Source organism: Rhinichthys klamathensis, unplaced genomic scaffold (genome assembly GCF_029890125.1).
Source record: "Rhinichthys klamathensis goyatoka isolate OS25496 unplaced genomic scaffold, OSU_Roscu_1.1 h1tg000530l_1, whole genome shotgun sequence".
Classification (NCBI taxonomy): domain Eukaryota; kingdom Metazoa; phylum Chordata; class Actinopteri; order Cypriniformes; family Leuciscidae; genus Rhinichthys; species Rhinichthys klamathensis.
In genome coordinates, this window is record NW_026607006.1 from 909,798 (window position 1) to 931,855 (window position 22,058).

The 22,058-nt window shown below is 39.8% G+C and overlaps 4 protein-coding genes across 4 annotated transcripts in view; 3 read left to right on the top strand and 1 right to left on the bottom strand.

Moving 5' to 3' along the window:
• The window catches only part of LOC130073205 (gastrula zinc finger protein XlCGF57.1-like), a 250,423-nt gene that overhangs the window by 55,324 nt on the left and 173,041 nt on the right, over window positions 1-22,058 (top strand). The window lies entirely within an intron of this gene.
• On the top strand, window positions 1,039-2,512 carry LOC130073202 (uncharacterized). Its single transcript, XM_056238672.1, has 5 exons — window positions 1,039-1,337; window positions 1,426-1,616; window positions 1,693-1,743; window positions 1,969-2,051; window positions 2,192-2,512. The coding sequence occupies exons 1-5, from the start codon at window positions 1,060-1,062 to the stop codon at window positions 2,510-2,512; spliced, it is 924 nt and encodes a 307-aa protein (XP_056094647.1). The 5' UTR covers window positions 1,039-1,059.
• Window positions 2,661-5,926, top strand: LOC130073203 (uncharacterized). Its single transcript, XM_056238673.1, has 8 exons — window positions 2,661-2,732; window positions 3,276-3,603; window positions 3,710-4,391; window positions 4,507-4,722; window positions 4,817-5,082; window positions 5,172-5,428; window positions 5,506-5,755; window positions 5,842-5,926. Exons 1-7 carry the CDS (start codon window positions 2,707-2,709, stop codon window positions 5,654-5,656), a joined length of 1,926 nt encoding a protein of 641 aa, XP_056094648.1. The 5' UTR covers window positions 2,661-2,706; the 3' UTR covers window positions 5,657-5,755; window positions 5,842-5,926.
• LOC130073233 (uncharacterized) lies at window positions 11,308-13,671 on the bottom strand. Its single transcript, XM_056238702.1, has 3 exons — window positions 13,333-13,671; window positions 11,872-12,180; window positions 11,308-11,780 (listed from the first exon to the last, which is right to left on the bottom strand). Exons 1-3 carry the CDS (start codon window positions 13,628-13,630, stop codon window positions 11,632-11,634), a joined length of 756 nt encoding a protein of 251 aa, XP_056094677.1. The 5' UTR covers window positions 13,631-13,671; the 3' UTR covers window positions 11,308-11,631.

The following is a 22,058-nucleotide window of genomic DNA, read 5'->3' on the forward strand; positions in this document are numbered from 1 at the left end:
ATGTAAACTTACGCATTGACTCGAGCAGCTATTTTCTCCCTAACTAACTCTCTGTCCTTCGCCGCTGCAGCCGTGTTGCTTTTTTTTTTTTTAAATACGTGTTCAAATTCAGCATATGCTTGCATAAGCACATCCAGTTCTGCTGGGGAGAAATATGCAGACCTCTTTTTGTCTGACGCTGTTGCCATGGTGACTCGTAATATCTGCGCTCCATTGATAATGGCTTTTTATAGTTGTGGTGCACGCACTTAACTCAGAGTCAGTCAACTTAGAGTTGATTGAACTAACTCATTTCAGCTCTTCTGTAACCGAAAGGTTTCCAATCTCAGGGTAAGTCAACTCAGAGTTCAAGTTTTAACTCAGAGTTGGTTGAACCTCCTTATTGAAACGGGCCCCTGGTCTTCTGCCTGGTTCCTGTGTCCTGTTTGTTTGCAGCCTGCCCTGATATCCTGCCTGTTTATTGACCTATGGCGAAACGTATCTTCGGGTGAATTGTTGCAATTTGTTTCACCGCGCCCCGCTCACCGATTGGCCGACGGACAAATTGTTTCACCGCGCCCCGCTTCTGCTCCCCTCACCTCATTGGCCGGCCGACGAATTGTTTCAGAGGTTGCTCCCATTGGCCGAGGCCAGGGCGCCGGTGCCCTCGGACGTCATACACTCTTGTCAAAATCACGATTTACCCCGAAATAACGCTCCCTTGCTGTTTTACTCGATTTAACACAACATTAAACACAAAAGGTTTTTTTTAAAACTCCACAATTTTCTGTACATTTATTAATTTTTGCCTTTTTTCCAGAATGAAAAGCACACCCAACCTGCGTGTGGAGGCTGGAGAGCTGGTGCTTAGGCCGTATAACCGGGCAGCAACTGTGGAGAAAGTCCACCTTTCTCAAGTGGCTAAAGGGGTGCCCTTTGTCCCAAAGTACCCTGAGGTTGTGCTGGGGGAGACCAAGGTCAGGGTCATCCAAGGTGGAGGGGAATCCCTTTGATGATGTGCTGGTGGTAAGTCAAAGTGCCATCCAGTTTGTTCAAAACAGAGGGAAACCCTTCAAATGGATGCTAGAGAATGACCTTGGCTACTCCCTCATGGTCCTGTCTGGGCATCAGCAGGAGCGCGAGGCTGGCAGATTGGACAGAGGTGCCCTCATGGCTAATAAGGATGCCTTTCTCCAATATGCCTGCACATTTGAGATGGTTGCAGAAGCCATCAGAGTGCGCAGGCAGAGAGAGGGCTCGTTACCTGGCTGTGAGGGTGACTGTCTGGTGGGCTTTGGGATCCACAAGAGGAGCACCTACAAGGAGCTCTATGAGGCTAAGGACAGGGAGAGGAAAAGGTAATATGTGCTTCAGCTTGCTTATTAATTGTTTTGCTGTTTTGTATTTATTTTACTCTTATCATGTACACTATTGTGTCTTATGTAGCTATGTGGAGTTCATCCGGCACAAGGGCACCAGTACAGGCAGCAAGATGGATGCCTTGAAAAAATACATCCTGCTGAGGGACCAGCAGAGGAAAAAAAAGTCATCTTCTGCATCCCAGCCTGCCCATCCTTCGCATTCAGCTTCTCCTCCTCCCACCCAAAGCTCCCATTCCCAGCCAGCCACAGCACACGGTGAGTTTTTAGATCTATAAGTGGTGTAATTCTATGGATGTTCTAATGGAATTATGAATAACATTGCTGTCCTCAGAGCCAACAGATGAAGATCTGCTGGCTTCAGCCATGGAGGTGGAGCCACAGGGTGAGTGTTTTGTTTTCTTTTGTGTGTAAAAAAAAAAAGATACTCACCTGATCATATGTGATCACTAATACATTTACTAACATCATATAGCATTGTTATGTAACCACAAATGTCTTCATTTAGCATTTTAGTATTTCATATAGCATTGTTATGTAACCACAAATGTCTTCAAATTATTAAATCATTATTACTAATTACAAAATTAAAATGATGTGTTCTTCACAGTACTTCCACCACCTTCAACGCCGATCCACTCACCTCGCTTGGAGCAAAGAGCCGCTCAAAGGCTGGTGTCAGCGGCTTCTGAGGTACAGTTTTCACACCAGAAGTTTGCATATATATATATATATATATTATAAATTAATAATAATACATATATATATATATATATATATATTTTACTCATTTTGTTTTTATTCATATATAACATATTTTTGTGTGTGTATAGGTTGTTCTCCCTGAGGCCTGGAAGCACTCCCTTCCAAAAGAACAACACGAGTGGATCGGCCGCTCCCTCTTCCGGCGCCAGGGTGGAAGGGCAGCACTAACTGATAACCTGCAGATGTGGTGGTACCGTCCTGAGCCACGCCTGCAGTGTCATCTGCCTCCAGCGTCGCCGGACGTGTTCTTCACCTGGCCGCTGTGTTTGTGGATGCCCTACAGGATGTGGTCCTACAAGCTGATCTGCAGCTCGCCAGACTGCAGACGGTCTGGTCAGCGACATACATCATGTGGGCTCTACAACAGTGTTTCTCAACCCTGCCCCTGAAGGACCCCCAACACTACACGTTTTCTTTGTTTCCCTAATCAAATACACCTGAAGAAAACGTACAGTGTTGGGGGTCCTTCAGGGGCAGGGTTGAGAAACACTGCTCTACAAGACAGTGAGGCGGGTGCTGCCACAAGAAGCTGGCCGCGTGGTCCTATGACATCCTGGACCAGCTGGATCCGGCTCACCGCAGGATGTTCCCAGCCATCCTCACTTACCGGTGAGTCACGAAAAAATTATTCTTATTTCAGGTGTAATTAACTACTAACATGTTACACCTTTAACTAGGCTGTAATGGTAATAATGTAACTTAAACGACTTAAAAATAATATTTTTGTTAGTACTTTTAAAATTAATGACACGTAATTTGTACACTAAACAAGCATTATCTTGCTTTTGTAGTTTTTCACAAGACACTGTGTCTGCCAGTCGAGGTTCTATACAAAATGTGTGAACGACCCACCCAAATTGATCTTTGCTTGACCTTTCAAAGGTGTCAAACTCAGAACAATAACATTCCAACACCTTGAGACACCTAGCCTGAAGGCTGAGGTTCTATTCAAGATTTGTTAACGGCCCCCCATTGAGCCTTGCTTGACCTTAGATAGATGTCAGACTTAAAACAATATCAAACTCTGTACAGTTTTTTATCTTTTTGTAAAGATACAGATTTTATCTTTTTATCTCACATTTTTTATTTATAAAGAAATAACACTTTAAAGGAACTTTAATAAACTTTGCTTTTGTCTGTGTGTTTTAACAGGTTCTCTTGTGAAATGCATGTGGCAAAGTTGATGAGGGAGCGCTCTATCGGCAACAGCGTCTCTATGCTGTATCACAAGCTATGTGAACAGCATAGTGAGGAATGGATGGAGAGGTCCCTGCAATACCTCTCTGTGTGTGACCGGTTCCAGGGTATCACCACACAGCCCATCTCACCTCTACCACCCAAGCCGCCTGTACCAACCGCCAAGTGGCTCCTCTCTGTCCACGCAGATGATATCCCGGTATCCCGGTCCCGGTATGGTGAGCTCAAAGCCAGGGTCACCTCTGTCTTTGGGTCCATCCTGAAGATGGACTCCACAAAAAAGGTAACATATTAATTAAATATTAAATATACCCAAATGTGTATGTACAGGTATATATAAATATTTTTTTTAGGTTATCTGTACTGAATTTTCTGTTTTTCAACAATAGGTGGCCAAAAAACTGGCGGGAGCTGCAGCTGGGACCGCAGCCTGGGTCACCAATGTGGGAAATGAGCACGGACAGGTCCTCATGTCTGTGCTCACCTCACATGAGGGTCAGGGACTGCTGCCCATGACCACAGGCCCGGTGAAAAGGTACGAGGCGGCTGGAGTCGCTCCCCCTACACTCCTTTATGTGGACAGATACTGCTGCTCTTCTGTGGGCACCTCCAGAGCAGGTGCCATGTTCAGCGGCTGGAGTGACGTGGTGGTACGTCTTGATGTGTGGCACTTCATGCGGCGCTTTGCCGGAGGTCTGCACACTGACAGCCACCCGCTCTACGGTCTGTTCATGGCGAAGCTCTCCGCCTGGATTTTTGTCTGGGACGAGGGAGATGTAGCTCTGCTGAGGGAGGCAAAAATGCGGAAGCTGGAGCAACAGCAGGGCATCAGAGGCCTCACTGATGACCACCTGACCAGCAGGCTCACCTCCAGTCGACGCTGCACACATGGCGTGGAGGAGACAGAGCAGCTGATCGTTGAGTTGCTGGAGGCCTTCAAGGACGCCAGGGAAACCATGGGTATCCCCTTGGTGGACCAGGAGAGGATGGACGTCATCTGGGACACCCAAAGACACCATCTTCCCTGCATCCAGGACTCCCCTGGTGTGCAGCTGTACACCCAGACAGGAAGTACGACAAAGGGAGGGCTCATACTTCCTGTCTACCACTGCGCTCGGGGTTCCACTTCCCTGGAGTCCTTCCACAATTATAAATTAGTGTTAATGTTTGTTTGTTTTTTAATCAGGAACAAGCGCTAACCTGGAAAATGTCCAGGCTTATCTGCTTGAGGGTTTGGAGTGGTGGAACGAGGACCGCGCTGCTGCTGCTACCATCACGGATGAGGCCCCGTCATCCCTGCGCTACTACAGTGCCTCGCTCCAGCACAGCCTCAATGAACTCAGTCAGCGTCTTCTTGGCTGTAGTCTTGTACAAGACTATTCAAAGCCAGGACAGTACCCGGGTATGTGTCTATAATGCCATGCTTTGTTGTTTTCTTTGTAATGCACAGGTGTCTGTTTTAAAACCTTGTTTTCTATTTTATTTTATTTTGTCAGGCAAGCTCATCGGGGTGGAGTACCTGTGCTCGCAGCAGTCCTGGGAGTTCAGGGAGAACTTTGGGCGGGACCCAGATGCCCCAGACAGAATCCCAGACGACTTGGGGGAGGCAGAAGATGAGGGATTTGGGGATGAGGCAGAGGAGCAGGACCACACCATCTCCCCTCTTTCCTTAGTGTCCACCCAGGAAGCTGTACGCTTGTCTCGAGATTCAGCGTCTCCCTCTCAGTCCTCCCAGGACCTGCCACCTGAGCCCCAAAAAGATGTATGTATGCATGCAGGCATCCCTTGCCATGCCATCATATGGAGGACTTTTTTTCATCCATCCACTAACTTCTTCTTTCTTCTTGTTAGGTGTGCAGAGGACCAGACGGGACACCAGGTTTTGACAGAGTGGTGGAGCTGGCCAGGTACCTCGTTGAGCTAAGAGAAAAGCCTTGTGTCTCAGATAGGGAAGCCACTGACATTGTTCGGCTGTGGGACAGACTGCCGGACAATAAAAAAAAAGGTGTTTCCTATCCGCCGAGACACAATGAGAGACTCTTACAAGGCAGGTTCAAGGCCACCCACTCCAAAACCTCCACCTGCCATGGAAAGGAGAGCCTGAAGCGGTAAGTTAAATATTTGCACACAGAGCTTTAATAATATAAATGACTATAAGCTTTATAATTCCCTATTGTATTTACAGGTGTGTGCTGGGGCAGGGGTCGGTTCCTGCCCAATGGCCCAATATTTGTAGAATTGTAGAGGCAGTATGTCTGGAGCTCTGCTCCATTCATCCATCGGGGAAGGTGAAGTGGGGGCGTTTCATTGAACCGCTGGGCTGCCGTTCTACATGACTACCAGGTCATACTGAGGCTGGTGGGGAACTGCCCAGCACTGAGGGGACGGGCAAGGATTCAGCTGTTTGAGGTCAATCAGTGGACGCCTTCTGTCTGGTAAGTAGTTTCTTTTTAAACCCAGCAGAAGGAATTTTACAATTCTAATATTCTGTTCATCCTATTAATTGTGCCATTTTAAACAGGTACAACAACTACAGGAAGAAGCTGGAAGCAGACGTGCTAGCTCTGAGTGTGCCCTTACCTCAGATCAGCATGGTGTCTCACACCCTTCTTCCTGTAGCCAAGCAGAAGATGCCAGTGCCCGCTGCACCTGGATCAGCGCTTCCACCTTTCCCCTTTACCCTAAACCCTGACCTGTCAGGTCAGGCCATACGACGAGGGCAGCGCCATCCTCCCCCCGCATCAGCACCCGCACTCCCTGCTCCACTGGCAGCATCACTCTCTGCTCCACCGCCAGCATCCCTCTCTGCTCCACCTTTGAGCAGAACAACTTTGTGGAGGAAGAGGAAGGCAGAAGGGTTTTTAGCCCAGAAGCAAGGGCTGCCCCCTCCACAGCAACATGTTCGAAAACATTACACATGCAGTCGATGTGGGCAGCCCAGAAAAAAAGAGTTTGGGCACACCAGGGTGGGCAGCTTCTTCTTCTGTGCCACAGCAGAGGGAAAGACTGTGGAAGAGTGGCTGCAGGAGAAGAGAAATGAAGAAAATCCTTCATTGTAAATAATTTATTTGTAAATAAATATACTTCATTGTAAATAACTATTTATTTGTAAATATCCTTCGTTGTAAATAAGACAAATATCCTTCATTGTAAATAACTATTTATTTGTAAATATCCTTTTTTGTAAATAACTTCATTTGTAAGTATCCTTCATTGTAAATAACTATTTATTTGTAAATATCCTTCGTTGTAAATAACTATTTATTTGTAAATATCCTTTGTTGTAAATAACTTTTCTCTTTATAAATATCCTTTGTTGTAAAAAAAACGATTTATTTGTAAACATTGTAAATGTCCTTTGTTTATTTCTATTAAGTAATATTTATTCTCATTTAATAAAAAACATGTAATTATTCCAATATGATTGTTCTTTATTTCAAAAGGTTTATCTGCCTACATAACGGTCATATAAATTGTCATTAATTATTATTTATTTAAGAATATTTAATGACTGGTCTTCTATTTGAGAACATTTTTTTGCCTCATAAATGCCATGGTAATATATCAAAACCTTATTTAAGGTTTATCTGCCTTCATGAAAGTCATGTAAATTTGGCTGAATTATTTTTTTTTTTTTTTTACTTTTGCACATTTATTTGCCCTCATAAAAACCATGAAACAGTCCTTTATTTCATACTTATCTCCCTTCACAAAGGTCATATTAATAGTCTTAAATGCTTGTTCTTTATTTTAGAACACTTATTTGCTCTCATAATGGTCATTAAACAGTCATAAAAGACTTCTTTATTTTAGAATGTTAATTTGCCTTCACAAAGGCCATGTTAACTGTACTAAATGACTTTTCTTTATTTTAGAACATTTTTTGCCTCCATTAAGTGTTCATGTTAATTGTCTTACCCATTTATTTTATTTGTGAAGCTTTTGATTTATTTAAATTATTCATTAGCATTCTAATGTTTCCCTAAATACATCTCAGAGTCAAACACAGTCTGGTTTTTTATTAATTTTTTTATTTTATTAAATAGTTCACACTAGAACTATAAAAAATAAAATATATAAATGTAAACAAAATGCAAATATTAAAACAAAACAAATTAACAGCAGAAAGAGTACAAAAAAGTTCACAAAAGTAATAAAAGATGTATTAAATAGATAAATAAAGGATAAAAAATAGATAAATGCAAACAAAATACCAAATACAAATATTAAAATAAATCTTCAACAGAACAAATAGTTAACAAAAACAAAGCAAAGAGGATAAAAGATAAATTAAAGACATTTTACTCAATAGGAGCAAGTGCCCGTTGCTCTGCCAGCCAAAGTTCCACACTTTTACCCTCGTAGGAACTACAAAAGGCTTTTCCGGCATAACGCGAGTGCCCAAACTCCTTTGTTTTAGGTTGCTGGCACAGACTGCAAGTAATCGGCGTGCACTTTTTTGGCCTTTTATGGGGCAGGCCTAGGGAAATTGCCTCTTCCTTTTTCTTCCTCCTCCAGGCCGTTGTCCTGGGCACATCAGTTACATTGTCCGCAGCCGCAATCCTTTTTTTGGTCAGACAGCCATTGAGAGGCTGTCTTGCCAGCAGAAGTGGCACAAAAGCTTTTGCCACGGAAGAAGCTGTGCCCAAACTCCAAACGCTTGGGCTTCCCACACAGACTGCAGGGAAACCCTTTGGATCCCTTCTCCTGGCGGTGGCTTTGCCTTGCTTTAAGGCCTTTATATCTTCTTTTGCCCCCTTCTCCAGGCTGTGGCCCTCGGCACCCGTTTAAGGGCGTTTAATAATAATAGCTTTGAAACAACGAAACAAACTGAATGCTTCTCCTGACATGCGCGTTGCCCTCTCAGCCACAGCTGATGGAGGAGGGAGCACAGCTAGCGAAGCGCATGGAGGAACTGTAAAGACAAAAAAAAAAAAAAATATATATATATATATATATATATATATATATTAGACATTTGTTGCATTTGATATGATTTTATTCTTTTACATTGATTTATAGTTTAAAGATCTTACCTGACACTTTCAATCTTTTAATCTTTGGAGGCCACTGCTTGCTCGTGGATGGGGTGGTTTTAGGAGATTCATCCAGCCTCTCCCTGAAAAGTCTCCTTCTCTCCTTTTCCTCCGAAGAAATGATTGGAACTAGGATTTATTATTCATTCATATTTTCATAATTTGTGCTGCAAGATATCAACACATAGGTTATGTCTAATAAACTGCTGATGTACAGTATATATATATATATATATATATATATATATATGAGAACGATGCGATCTCGAGTGTCTCGAGAGTGATAAGAGGAGAGAGGACCAGGGGCCTCATTTATAAAACAGGTTTAGGGTTAGGGTGTATATTAAACAGGCTCTGAAAGAGGCGTACGCCACTTCCTACGCATAAGTTGTGATTTATAAAAACGCACCTGCACGCAAACTCTGACCCATGCGTACGAACATTTTGGAGACGGAGCAGTTTAGCGACACCGATGGTGAGCTGAGGGACTGACGGCAGATGAAGGAAAAGCACTTTAAATTTTCATTACTACTATTTGGCCAGTGGAAAAGATTGAGAAAAACTGAAAATCTGAAATGTATTTTATAATATTTTATTAATTTATTCAAAAACAAGGGAAGGATAGGCTACTATGATTTTGATACTATGATAATGATTTTTAGTAATGTAATGTGACGGCACATTCGTATGTCATATTTTCCTAATTTCTTGTATCGTTAAACATGGTATCAATTGGATGAATAAACATATGCAAATGATACGATGATACGGACGAACTCTCTGCCGGCCGGCTGGGTTCTGGAGGGGCGTCTGCCGTCCATAAGAGAGCGGAGGAGCCGCCACCACCACCAGTGATTTTTGACTTCCTTCCGCAAGCTTATACTGGGAATAAGTAGAGAGCAAACCCCTATTTGCAGAAAAACTTTGATGCAGTGGATTGAGAAATCATTTCAAAGCATGAAGTAATCACTGGTTGAAAAGCTTCCATGATGCAAAAATTGCAGCATCATCTACCATACCAGTTTCAGATGTGGTTGCTTCCTGCTGATGAGAGGGAGAATATGTGAAGGATAATGGTCCAAGAGGGTGCTCTTATGGACATTGTGCCTTCTGATGAACTGACCACTACTGAAAATGGACAGATGTCAGGAGACATGGATGACAACTACTCTTTTGAGAACACAGAGATGACAAGCACTAAAGCAGAAGATGAAATACGGAACTATTCCCAAGATCCATGCAAGACATTGGATTAATTGAAGCTCTATCCAATCATTAAATCCCTCTTCTTGAAATACAACACCACTCAGCCTTCAAGTGCTCCTGTAGAACGACTATTTAGTTAATGAGGGCTAATTTTCACTCCACAGCTGATATTAAAGTGTTGAAACATTCTCCAGTTTCCTGCATGACAGATGAGCATGATAAGTATGAATGATAAGCATTAGAGTATATTCTTGTGTTGCATTAAAATTACATTTATTAGTCTTTAATTTACATTCTTGCTATCCCTGGGAATCGAACCCATGACCTTGGCATAGCAAGCACCAACACTCTTCTGTTTGAGCTACAAGAAAGACAATACTAAAAAACAATTAGAACAATTAACCTACTGACATGCATAGCCTTTCTAAATGTACATTAAAAACTGAGCACGGGCTCACAGTCTTAACATTTACAAAGCTTGAATTTGGTCTACGTCGCTTTCTAACTTTTTTTAAGTCTGTGGTTATAGCGCCACTTCACAAGTTCACACTTACGTGCTGTCCGGAGGGAGGGCTCTGAGCCTGGAATTTGGTCCGAACCCAGTGTGATAAGAATAGTTAGGACTACAAGTGAGGAGATGGGGCGGTGGAGGGATGCTGATGAACTGTCGACGAACAGAGGCAAGCCATAAGCCATAAGATATGATAAGATAATACTTTATTGTCTGTTACACAAGGGTTACAGAAAATTTTCTTTGACAGGGCTTCAGTCACAAAGAGGCATTCACACAAACATATAAAATTCACACAGACATATAAAAGTAACTGACTACAGTGTTCATTTTGTGCTGTTCAGTATAGCAATTGCAGAGGGGATGAACGATTTCTTGTAGATGTTTTTGCGCGCCAGTGGTACCTTAAAACGCCTGGCTGATGGTAGTAGCTGGAAGGAGTGATGGAGGGGGTGGGAGGGGTCCTCTGTGATCAGGTTGGCTTTCCTGATATGGATATATTTCAGATATGGAGGGATGGGGCGAGCCAGTTATTTTGGCAGCGTGATTCACTATATGTAAAAGTCTTATTTTGTGGTGAGTTGGTTATACCAGGAAGAGATATTAGAAATAAGAACTGATTCAATGAGGGAGTGCGATACCAAAGTTAACACATCCTTGCTGATCTGAAAAGTTCTGAGTTTTCTGAGCAGGTGGAGACGTTGTTGTGCTTTTTTGTATATTGTATCTGTGTTTTGTGAGAAGGACAGGGAAGTGTCTATTTCTGTGCCCAAGTACCTGAATACCTGCACTTGTTCCACTGGCTGACCCTGGATGCTAAGTGTCTGGAACAGAGGTCTTGCCTTGTCTCTGCCCCCAAAGCATAGCTCCTTCGTTTTTGTAATGTTGAGCTCCAAAGAGAGCTCAACAAAAGTTTGGGACAGATTATTTACTACCTGCTGGTAGCGAGTTAGGGCATCAATGCTAGACATGTGTGCAACCAAAGCTGTGTGAGCTTTTGACCTGTGGTTAGAAGCATAGCTTTTGATTGTTTGCATGACATGTGGACTCAATAAATCCTTAACTTGAGCAAAATAAGCAAGCTGACATTCAGTACAATCTATATCTTTTATTTAGAATACATACAAATGTCATCTTACGTCTTTTAGTTTGCCAAGAGATTTAAAGCGTAGTTTTTGAAGAGTACATAAGAATAAGCCTAGATTGAATCTGGAAATAAAGCAAAAGCAGAAATAGTTCTCCGATGCCATGTCCGTAATTTATAGCAAAACATCAAGCATTAATTCGATCTCAAACAGATTAATTAAAAGTAGTTATTACTCCACCACCTGCGTGACATCATTAACCAACGTGGTTATACGATCAATTTGCGACAATATGGCTTCGGAAAACAATTGAGACTAGCTAGATGATTTCCTTAATGATGCATCGTATTATGGTAGTTAAGCAGTGCCAGTGAGTTACGTCATTGTACAGGAAACACACCCCTGGTTGAGAACCATCTGTATGAAGCCATATAAAGCCAAAAAAAATGAAGATCCAGAAATTGCATTATGATTTATGATCCTGATGTGGACATTTGTTCCCGATCCTGTTCAGCTCTTCTGGATCTGATGTCATAAACCAGCACAACAATAGCAGCTGAAGCAGCCACACCCACCAGAGCAGTAACAACCAATCGGATCACAGCTTCAACAGCATCAGAGTCTGTGGAGTAAAAGCATGAAACAGAGATCAGCTCAGTGAATAAATATGCTAATATCACTGCCGACATCAACTAATATCAGCGCTGCCGTACCTGAACATGTGTGACAAACTTGACTGATGTCGAGATGTTGAGTCTTGGCAGTGAATGAATTGTTCAGCACACAGCTGTAAATGTTTTTATCCTGATATTCCACCTCCAGAGGCAGAGAGAGACTGATGCTGAAATCAGACACACTGGTGCTGGAGAATAAACTGTTTCCTTTGAACCAGGAGAGAGTCGCTTGACTCACATTCAAAACTGAACACAGCAGCACATGTCTGGACACTGATGATGATGATGATGATGATGATGATGGAGTTGAAGGACAGTAACAGAAGATGACAGGAACAGGCAGAGGTGCTGGGAAAACAACAACAAGAGAATAAAGATAAATGAGGATGAACGGAGATATCAAATTAGATGAGAAAGAAACATTCAGAGAAACCAAGACTGATCAAAAGTAGAGCTTCTATAAAACATAGAAGATAAATATAATAGAAGTTAGATGATATAGAAGTTAAATATAAACCTGGAAATCAATTAGACAATTTAATGTTAAAGATCTAAGGAAGTATGTTATCTTTTATATGTTATTTTATATAACGATACATATTTAGATCCACTTTAAAGCTGTAATAAATAAAGAGGTAAAAATCAACTTCTTCTTAACCCTCTGGGGTCCTTCGGCCCAAATGGACCCGAAGCATTTAATTTTTTTTTTTTTTTTTAAATCATTGCTTTATCGGAATGGTCCGAAATTTGGTGACTTTGTTGGTACTTGGCATACGAACACCCCAAAAAATTGGGGACAGGATTTGAATAGTCTAAGTGGTTGTAAAAAAAATAGTCACACTCAGGACCTTCGGGTCCAAATGGACCCGCATAGGAAATGAATGGGAAATTGGCAAAAATGTGAAAATACAGAGTTATTTTGTGCGTACAAACTACAAATCAGCCACGATCCAGAAAAAAAGCACACAACAGTGAAGGGGTGAATCTATAAAACATCAAGAGTGCAAAACAGACACATCCACACACACACACACACACACACACACAAACACACTTTTATACACATACACACTAATAAATTCAGATTACATATGGGTTTTGAATTTTTAAAATGCTCAGTTTGTCCACCAGATGGCATCCATCTCATTTCAAAAATTGCTTTCATGAGGCCTAGGCTTGACTCTAAAATGAAATACAGCTTTAAAAAAAAAAAAAAAAAAAAAAAAAATTTTTTTTTAATTTCTAGTATATTCAATGGGGAAAAAATTATAATTATTATAATAATATTTGCATAATTATTGCATTAATATTAATTATAAATCATTTTTATTTTTGAAATTATCTCAAAACACCAAAAAAGAAAAGATATTATAAAAAACAAGTAAAAAAAAAAAAGATGATTTTTTTTAAATAAATATTAATCCCACCCTTCCGGCCCATTTGGACCCGAAGGTCCTGAGTGTGACTCTGAAATGAAGGACCCCAGAGGGTTAAACTCACAATAGACACTGAGGATGAAAACCTTCTTCACACGGTTGGTCTGCAGTTGATAAAATCCAGTGTGTTCACTTCTGGTGTTTGTGATGTTCAGAGATCCAGTTTCAGGATCCACCTGCAGTCTGTCTCTGAATCTCTCTTCAAGGACATCATCATATACAGTAATGTTGTCAGCCGTTTCATTGATTTGAACTATTAAATAGTTTCCAAAACTCCACTGAATCAGATCATCACCATCCTCCATTTCACTATCACTGTGTAAATTGACAGAGTCTCCCTCCATCACTGACAATAACTTCATCTCATCTTTATCACCAAATACACCTAAAGAACAAACAGAAACAGGGCTTGTCACAGATCAAGACTTTCAAATACCTTTATGATGGTAAACAAATACCACATTCACTAAAGTAAATCGTTTGAAATTAAAATTATTAAATATTAAATTGAATAAATAAAATATTAAAGTGTTTTCAGGTCCAAACCTCCACACAATCAGATCATTATTCCTCATTTCTCTATCAGTGTGTAAAGTGACAGAGTCTCCCTCCATCACTGACACCGGCTTCATCTCAACACCTGAAAAACAAACAGAAAAACAGAGTGAGATTTTACGATGGTTCACTGAAGTAAATAATTTGAAGTCTACATTTGAGATAAATAATACGGTATAATAAAACAACAGAATGGCTACACCCAAAGAAGGAAAATAGTGTGGGGATTAATAATTGTATCTTCGTGGTGATTTTGAATTAAACACTTATTCACTGAACTGAAGTTCATTTGAACTCCATACACAGAAAACACTTTTCTTAAGAAAATCGGTTATATGGATGAGAATAACGTCTCCAACTACAACTAATGCTGCTGGTATTTGAGCTTCAATGTAGTTAAAGGACACTGAGGAAAAACAAACACTGAATCTCTTACAGAAAGACTAAAGTCATAAAGAAATTATTAAAACTCACCAACCAGACACCACAGACACAAACAGAACCAAACCATGTTAAAAAATCCTTTCAACAGTAGTCTACAACTATAAATGACAGATGCGCTGATGTAAGAGCTGGTGTGTAGTAAAGTGTTGTGAAACTAACCACGTTGATGTGTGTGATCTTTAAAAAAAAAAGAAGCTCTTTCCCCCCCGGTGTCTAAACTTTGCAGCAACTTCCTATAAAACGCACTGTTCTGCTCATTTTGCAGTCTCTCCTATCTTCCACATCCGATTTACTGTAGATAATCAGCTCAGTAGGAAAGAAGTTCTTGAACTGAATAAATTGTGTCAGATAAGAGAAACGACATGAAAATGTGCATTGCAGTGGGACGCCTGGACTGGAATTGAGAACGATCTATTGAGAACGATCTATAGATTGATGAAGAGAGGTGTGGGTTGATCCACAGTCAACGGATTGATCCCGGCTCATCCAAGGACATGCATTTATTGCATGGATGGATAATGTTTAGAAATGCACATGCACAGTTCAGTTGAACGATACAGTTTGCACTAAATGTAATTTAAATTTACTGTTAAACTGAATGTATGAAGTAAACTCTTTGCACACTTGTTATCTGTCAATCTGACACACGTGTGATTTGTGTTTCCTTTCTGTGGTCCTGTCACTTTTTTTAATCAGAATTATCAATTGGCTGATAAAAAGTAGAAAAAGAAAAAAAGCAGCATTTTATTTAAAATTTATAATAATAAATTGATAAATAAAGCTAGGCCCATCTGTAAGAATATGCAGCTTTTTTTTATCAGTTTGTTTTGTGTTATATACCGGTAGTATGTGTCAAATTTATAGATGCAGAAAAGTGCAGAGATATTGTGTCATGTCATCACTGCTCATTATCACAATACATCATTACTTGTAATTACAGCTGGTATTTAAAGATTACCCCAAAATCTCTAGCTAATCTCAATGGAATTATTGCTGATGATCCTAGCTGGATGTAGAGTTGGCGATGTAGAAAAAGTGTTATAGAGGTGGAGTGGCTGGAAGGACGAGAAGCTCTGTTTCGCTAGATTTAGTAGTTGAAGGTGATGTTCAACTATTTCATGTCTGCTAAGCAGTCAGAGATATGTGCAGCTACCGTGGGATCGTCAAAAAAAAGAAAGAAAGAAGAGTAATGCTGTGATAGCATAGAACGAGCAAGCCTTGGCCAAAACAGTGACTGGACATGATTCATCAACATCATGTTGACAGATTATTGTTTCAAATAAAATTATGTTATGTACTGTCAGTGATGCCGGTTACTCTAATTTGACCACTTTTTTCAGTAACGAGTAATCTAACGCGCTACTATTTCGAAACCCGTAATCAGATTAAAGTTACTTATCCAAGTCACTGTGTGTTACTATTTTTTATTTTTATTTTTACAAGTCACAGTAAAAATATATATTCATTTCTTCTTGCATCTCGTTGAGTGTGCGCGACAAGTCACGTTTTCAGCATTAGGTTCACGTCACGTGTACGTACCCCGCAGCGACACAAACGTAAACAACAATGGAGGGAGGAGAGAGATGCGCTTTTTCTAGCTGGAAATACAGTCACTATGTTGAGTTTGTGTCAGCTAAAGATGGCAACATTAAGGTCCGTTGTAAACTCTGTGCTGGCGGCGACAAAGTGTTATCTACCTACAGAAACACTTCGTCGAATTTGAAAAAACATTTGGAGTCGCAGCACCGCACAGTCAAACTTACAGAGCAAGTCACGCCAGGTGATGCGAAGCAGAGAGCAGGTCCCCCACCACCCAAACAACAAAAGCTGGACTTCGGTGCAAAACCAGTACGTGGGGGAGAGTTGAAGAAGTTGGTCGGGCAGTTTGTTGTGGAGGAAATGCTGCCATTAAACACGGTTGATTCGCCTTCGTTTCGTGCCATAATAAACAAGATCCCTACTACTGTCAATGCCGCGCTGCCTCACAGAACAGCTTTTTCTTCTTACTTGGAGGAGGAGTATGCATCGATGGAGAGAAATCTGAAGGCCGCGCTGAATGATGTCGACTTTGTGTCAACTACCGCGCATATTTGGACTGCTAACAACAGAAGTTATATGGGAGTAACGCTCCACTGGATCAGTAGATCCACATTAGAGCGCAACAAGGCTGCATTGGCATGTAGGAGAATTCGCGGTAGACACACGTATGATGTTATTGGTGCAGAAATCGAAAGCATTCACTCTTCATATGGACTACTCAACAAAGTAGTTGCAACAGTGACTGATAACGGATCCAACTTTGCCAAGGCGTTTAATGTTTATCAGCCTGTCACAGAGTCCGATGATGAGACGGAGGAGGGAGAGTCCACCCCCACAAATGATGATGTCACTTTTTTAGATATGTCAGAAATCCTCTCAGCTGAGGATGAAAGTGAATGCCAGCTTTCTCTTCCCCCGCACCACAGGTGTGCTTCACACACCATCAACCTAATTTCCACAAATGATGTGGATAAATATTTAACTTCCAATGCAGAGAGCAAGGCTGTGTATAGGAGCAGCACAGCAAAACACACAGCTCTTTGGACCAAACCAAGTAGATCTACCCTTGGATCAGAAACAGTGGAGGAAGTCAGCAAAAGAAAGCTCCTGGTACCAACATCCACAAGGTGGAATTCATTTTTTGACTGCCCACACTTGAAGTTCTGATGCAGAAGACCCTGGGTGTGAAAGATGCCCTCTCCAGGATGACTGCAGGCCTTCCAGATGCCATAGTGCAGGTATGTTCCATTTCTTAAGCTAGTTAAAATTTCTTGCATCACACTAGTCATGAACATGTAAATCTAAAACAAAATTAAATCCATAATATTGAACCCACATTAAGCATGTTTTTTAAGTAATTCAATGACATAATAAATAGTAGGTCTTGTATGCATTAATACATATTATATTTTTCAGGCTATCCAGACTCGTTTTGGCCGTGTGCTGGACGACAAAGATGCCCTTCTCGGAGCTGTCAGTTGTCCAAAATTCAAACTCAGATGGCTGAGAGATGCAGGTAGGAGGGAGCGAGTAAAAGAGCTTCTGATAGCAGAGTGCCGCTGTACAACTGCTCCTACAGCACAGAGCCCTGCCAGTGTGCCCACCACATCTGCCAGCCAAGGTGAGATGGACTTTTTCACTTTTGAGGCAGAGCCAGAGGAAGTCATGGACTACCTGAGGTCAGCCTATGACCTTCAGATTCTGCATCAGTTTTCAAACATAAAGAATATTTTCTTGAAGTATAACAGTCCAACTCCATCAAGTGCTCCTGTGGAGCGGCTTTTCAGTCTGGGAGGTTTGGTGCTCACTCCTAGAAGAAATAGACTTTCTGACAAAAGGTTTGAGAAGCTTCTGTTAATGAGGTACAACCACTAGTTTATTCGCCTCACTCCACTGTTTCACTCATAACATGGGATTACAACATAAGATTAGGCAAAAGTAACAAAAGTAGACATGATATAAGCCTACATGTGGTGTTATACACTTGTTTTGTAAAACCACTCCTTGCTGCTCTAATGCTGTGAACAACCGGTTCAATGTTGATAAAACATGTTAAAAAAAATTATAGTTACATTTATAAAAAATGTAGATTATAAATAGTAAGTTTTGTCATTACAGTGTTAACAGTTAAATATGTCAGGTCAAGAAATTTTATAGTCTATATTTTATATTTTTATAAAAACAAGTATTTATGTTAAGTGAAGTGAAGAAAGACTATTATTTTTTATTAAAACGAGTATTTATGTTAAGTGAAGTACAGGAAAGACTGTCTTTATTTTATTGTTTATAAAAACAAGTATTTATATTAAGTGAAGTCAAGAAAGACTGTCTTTATTTTTTGTAAAAACGTGTTTTTTCAGGAAATAGTTTTTAAGTTCAACTTTAAATGTCAGGAGATAGATTGTTGATGTTACTGTTAAAATACACTTCCAATAAAGTGAGTGTTGGCAAAACCGGTTGTCATTTTTATGTTGAGGTGGCGGGGGTGTTGTCGGCAACTGCTGAATGTAACTAATAAAAGTAACTTGTAAAGTAACTTAGTTACTTTTAAAATCAAGTAACTTGTAAAGTAACTTAGTTACTTTTAAAATCAAGTAACTTGTTAAGTAACTTAGTTACTTTTTCAAAGTAACTGTGGCAACACTGTGTACTGTTATGACTATAAACTATATTTGAGACCATGACCCTGTCCAAATAACCACACTTGGGGTTTTTGCATTCGACCACTTGTCTACTTACATGACAATTTGGCCATGTAGATTGTCTCAAGAACTGATACAAGGCAGAATAGGGTTACCAACAGAATGTGTTGTTTTATTTCTCACCCATGCAACTCATACATTCTCCCCCTTCACGTATAACACTAACCTTAAATGGCTATGGCAAGATACCCCAGGTGAATAGGGTAAAAAAAAAAAACTACTAGATATCACAATACTTCCCACAGTTGATTGGTTACAAAAAGAATTGCAAACCATTTTTGATGTTTTCTTTTCACTAGTCTGAAAAAACACTGTGATGGATTTTTTTTTTAAATAAATGAATAAACTGTATTTTGAACTATTCATAATTCTAATATCTAACATTACTTTTCCTACAGGCCCAACATTCTTTCACTTGAAAAACAAAATGTACTCTGAGGTTTATGTGTTGAAACCAAGTGGCAACCTCCCCGTCTCTCTCTTGAAACCAACACGGAAGTGAATTAAACTGCAATTCATCTACTGGCCGCTTGAGGCTGACAGCAAAAGGGAGTCAAATCTGTATCTGCCCCATGTTAAAATGGCCAACTTCACAGCAGAAAAAAATATGTTTACAGCCTGGTGGCAAATAGTTGTTTTGGTCTATATAGCTAACTTTGCCCTTCATGACGACTGTGAGGGGGTTGAATTGTTTTACAACTCATCCGTTTAAATTATATTAAGCCTTAAAGTTCTGCATAATTAAGGGCGTGGCCACTTGAGTGACAGGTGGATTGCCGCTGCTGTTGTCACTGCTAGTCGTTTGTCTGCTGTCTATTAGCGTCACCCTCAGCTGTGTTTGTGCTTTTTTTCGGTATTATTTCATACAATTTAATACACATATTATACCTTGGCCCACGCACGCCGTTGGATTCCGACGTTGTCGAGGATGGAGAGAACAACCAGCGCTGTATTTCCAGTTGTTTCCCTCGCATGCACTAATGGATGTCTGACAATTTCATTGCTTTTTGGAGTTTAGATTTAAAAACGTCTGTAGATATAGAGACCGCACTCGTTATGCTCTACTGTTGCTCTCACGGAACAGATATGCTTGTTTAACTTTTTAGTGTAAAATAAAAAGGACCGTCAGATGAAATCCTGCAGGTGTCAGTGCTTTCTCTCCGTCCATGCAATAGATGCACACACTTAAATGAGCGCGGATTTCTAGTGCATTTACTTGAACTTCTGAGGTAATATCTTTGGTTTAACCCATCTGAGAAATTGAGAGGCGGCCAAAATCAGATTTTAAAATGGACTGAATAAAGCTCTTTACGAACTTGATGTGCGATGCCCTGCTGACTGACATGTATGCGCACGAATCACTGCCACACGCACAAGCTCAGAGCAATATTGTAAGTTACTGTCTGCATGATAATACATTTTTAACTAGCAGAATAATAATGCATCACGATACACATAGTTGACTGCTTGTATGTTGTGAGAAATGTGTGTGATCTGTGTTATGTACTGTTGTATACATGCTGCTCTTAACTAATTGCCCCTTGTGGGATTAATAAAGTTGATAAAAAAGTAAAGTAAATAGTCTCACTTTTAGTTACGTCTTTTAACTATTGTAGTATTTCGAAGGGCAAAAACATGAACTTTAACTATTGGCTTTACTTCTTCAATCAGCTGTCACTTTAGCGCGAGGCCAGTAGCATATAGCATTAGCACTTCAGCTGCACCCACGTCTCGCCTCTTTGCCCATTTTATTTTATTCTGGAGTGACGAGATGTGACGCGCTGCCAAGATGGCGACGGTCGGCGACGCCCACTTTAGGGTTCAAATACGCTCTTCAGAAACCTACGGGTGACGTCACGGATACTACGTCCATATTTTTTTTTTACAGTCTATGGTTGAAACCAGTGGAAAATTTTAGATTGGGGGATGGCAAACTTCTTGGCTCAAGGGCCACACTGGGTTTTAAAATTTGACAGAGAGCCGGTGTGGTGAAGAGATGAGTCCGACTGAAGAGATGAGTCCGAGCTAAGGACCCAAGCAATCCGATTGGTTCAAAGCACGTTTTATGGGTAATCGCTTTAGTGCCTGGTTACAAATCATACAAAATCACCTAATTATAGAAGACCTTTGAACTACGTTATAACAAGTCATTAATGTATTTTAACGTATATGTTTCATATACTAGTATTTAACCGAAGCTATAGATTGTGAAATTGAACATTTCTCATTGTTAGTGTTTGTTTTAGTTAGCTTAGATAGTAGCATTTAGCATACAGCTATCCCATGATCGTGATAGCTGAGTTTTTCCTAAGCTTATACTGCCCTACCGTATTCACAGCAATTCGTAATGCAATTATACTCATGTAATTCATTTGTATCGTAATAATCAGCGCAATATGTTACAAGTACACTTTTCTTTTATTAAAAGAACCATGAAATAATGTTTATATAATGTATATTACTATTTTTATTATTAACTGTTTATACATTTAAATAAATGACAGAATGCTAGCTATGTTTTGTGTGTACTTAGTATAAATATTAAGTGGTTGTCTAGCCTTGATTAAAAAACAGTGTAATAAAATTACAGAATCACAAATCTTAATATAATCAATCAAACCCCTTTAATTTATATAATAATCTTTTATTTTTATCCTAATTAATGAAAGAAATTGCCTTTTTAGATATTTTTTGCAAGGTTAAGTTATTTGTTATTAAAAAATAAGGCATAATATACTTTTTTTTATTACAAGCATGTCATTTGTGTACTAATCTGCATATGATTTATGTCACAATTAATTCTTAAAACAGAACATCATAAAATAACATTTAATGTAATAAAATTAGTGAACCAAAACCAATATAAAAATTAAATTAAATTACACAACACAATACATAATGAATACAACTGAATTATTAGATGTAATATATTTTATTTTTATTAACACAAAACTACAAGCAAAATGCACATCATTTTTGGACATTAAAAGAGCTTTTTAAAATAAACATCTTTAATTTCCTACATACTTTTGTGATAGTCCTCTGGCTATACATTGTGAAGATTAAGAAAATAATAATGTTGAGTTAGCTGTGTTAAAATATTTAATGAACTGTAAGGTTAAGGTTTTTTAGGTCCATCCTGGATTAGCTAATCTCTTTTCTTCCCCACGACGGGTGTATTATTAAATTTTTTTTTTTTTTTTGTTGCAATAAGTTAATATTTATTAAACCAAATGATTCAATAATTATTATCGAAACACACAGTAGACGCTTCAAGTAGACATACTTTGACAGAAATGTCATGTAGTTTTATTACTTATGGTTTAGAACTTCGTAATGATACATATTCAAAGTTAGTTGCCTAAAAGTGTTCGTTACTGGATAAACTTGGAAAAAAACTCTCCAGGTCTGAAAAATGGCAAACCGCGGTACACTTAACACACACTAAATACACACTATTTCTAATACAGCTTCAGGGCTTCTTTGAGGCTAAAGTGTATCCCATCAATCATCACGTTCAGGAACTTGTGGGCCCCAATTTCGCGTAATG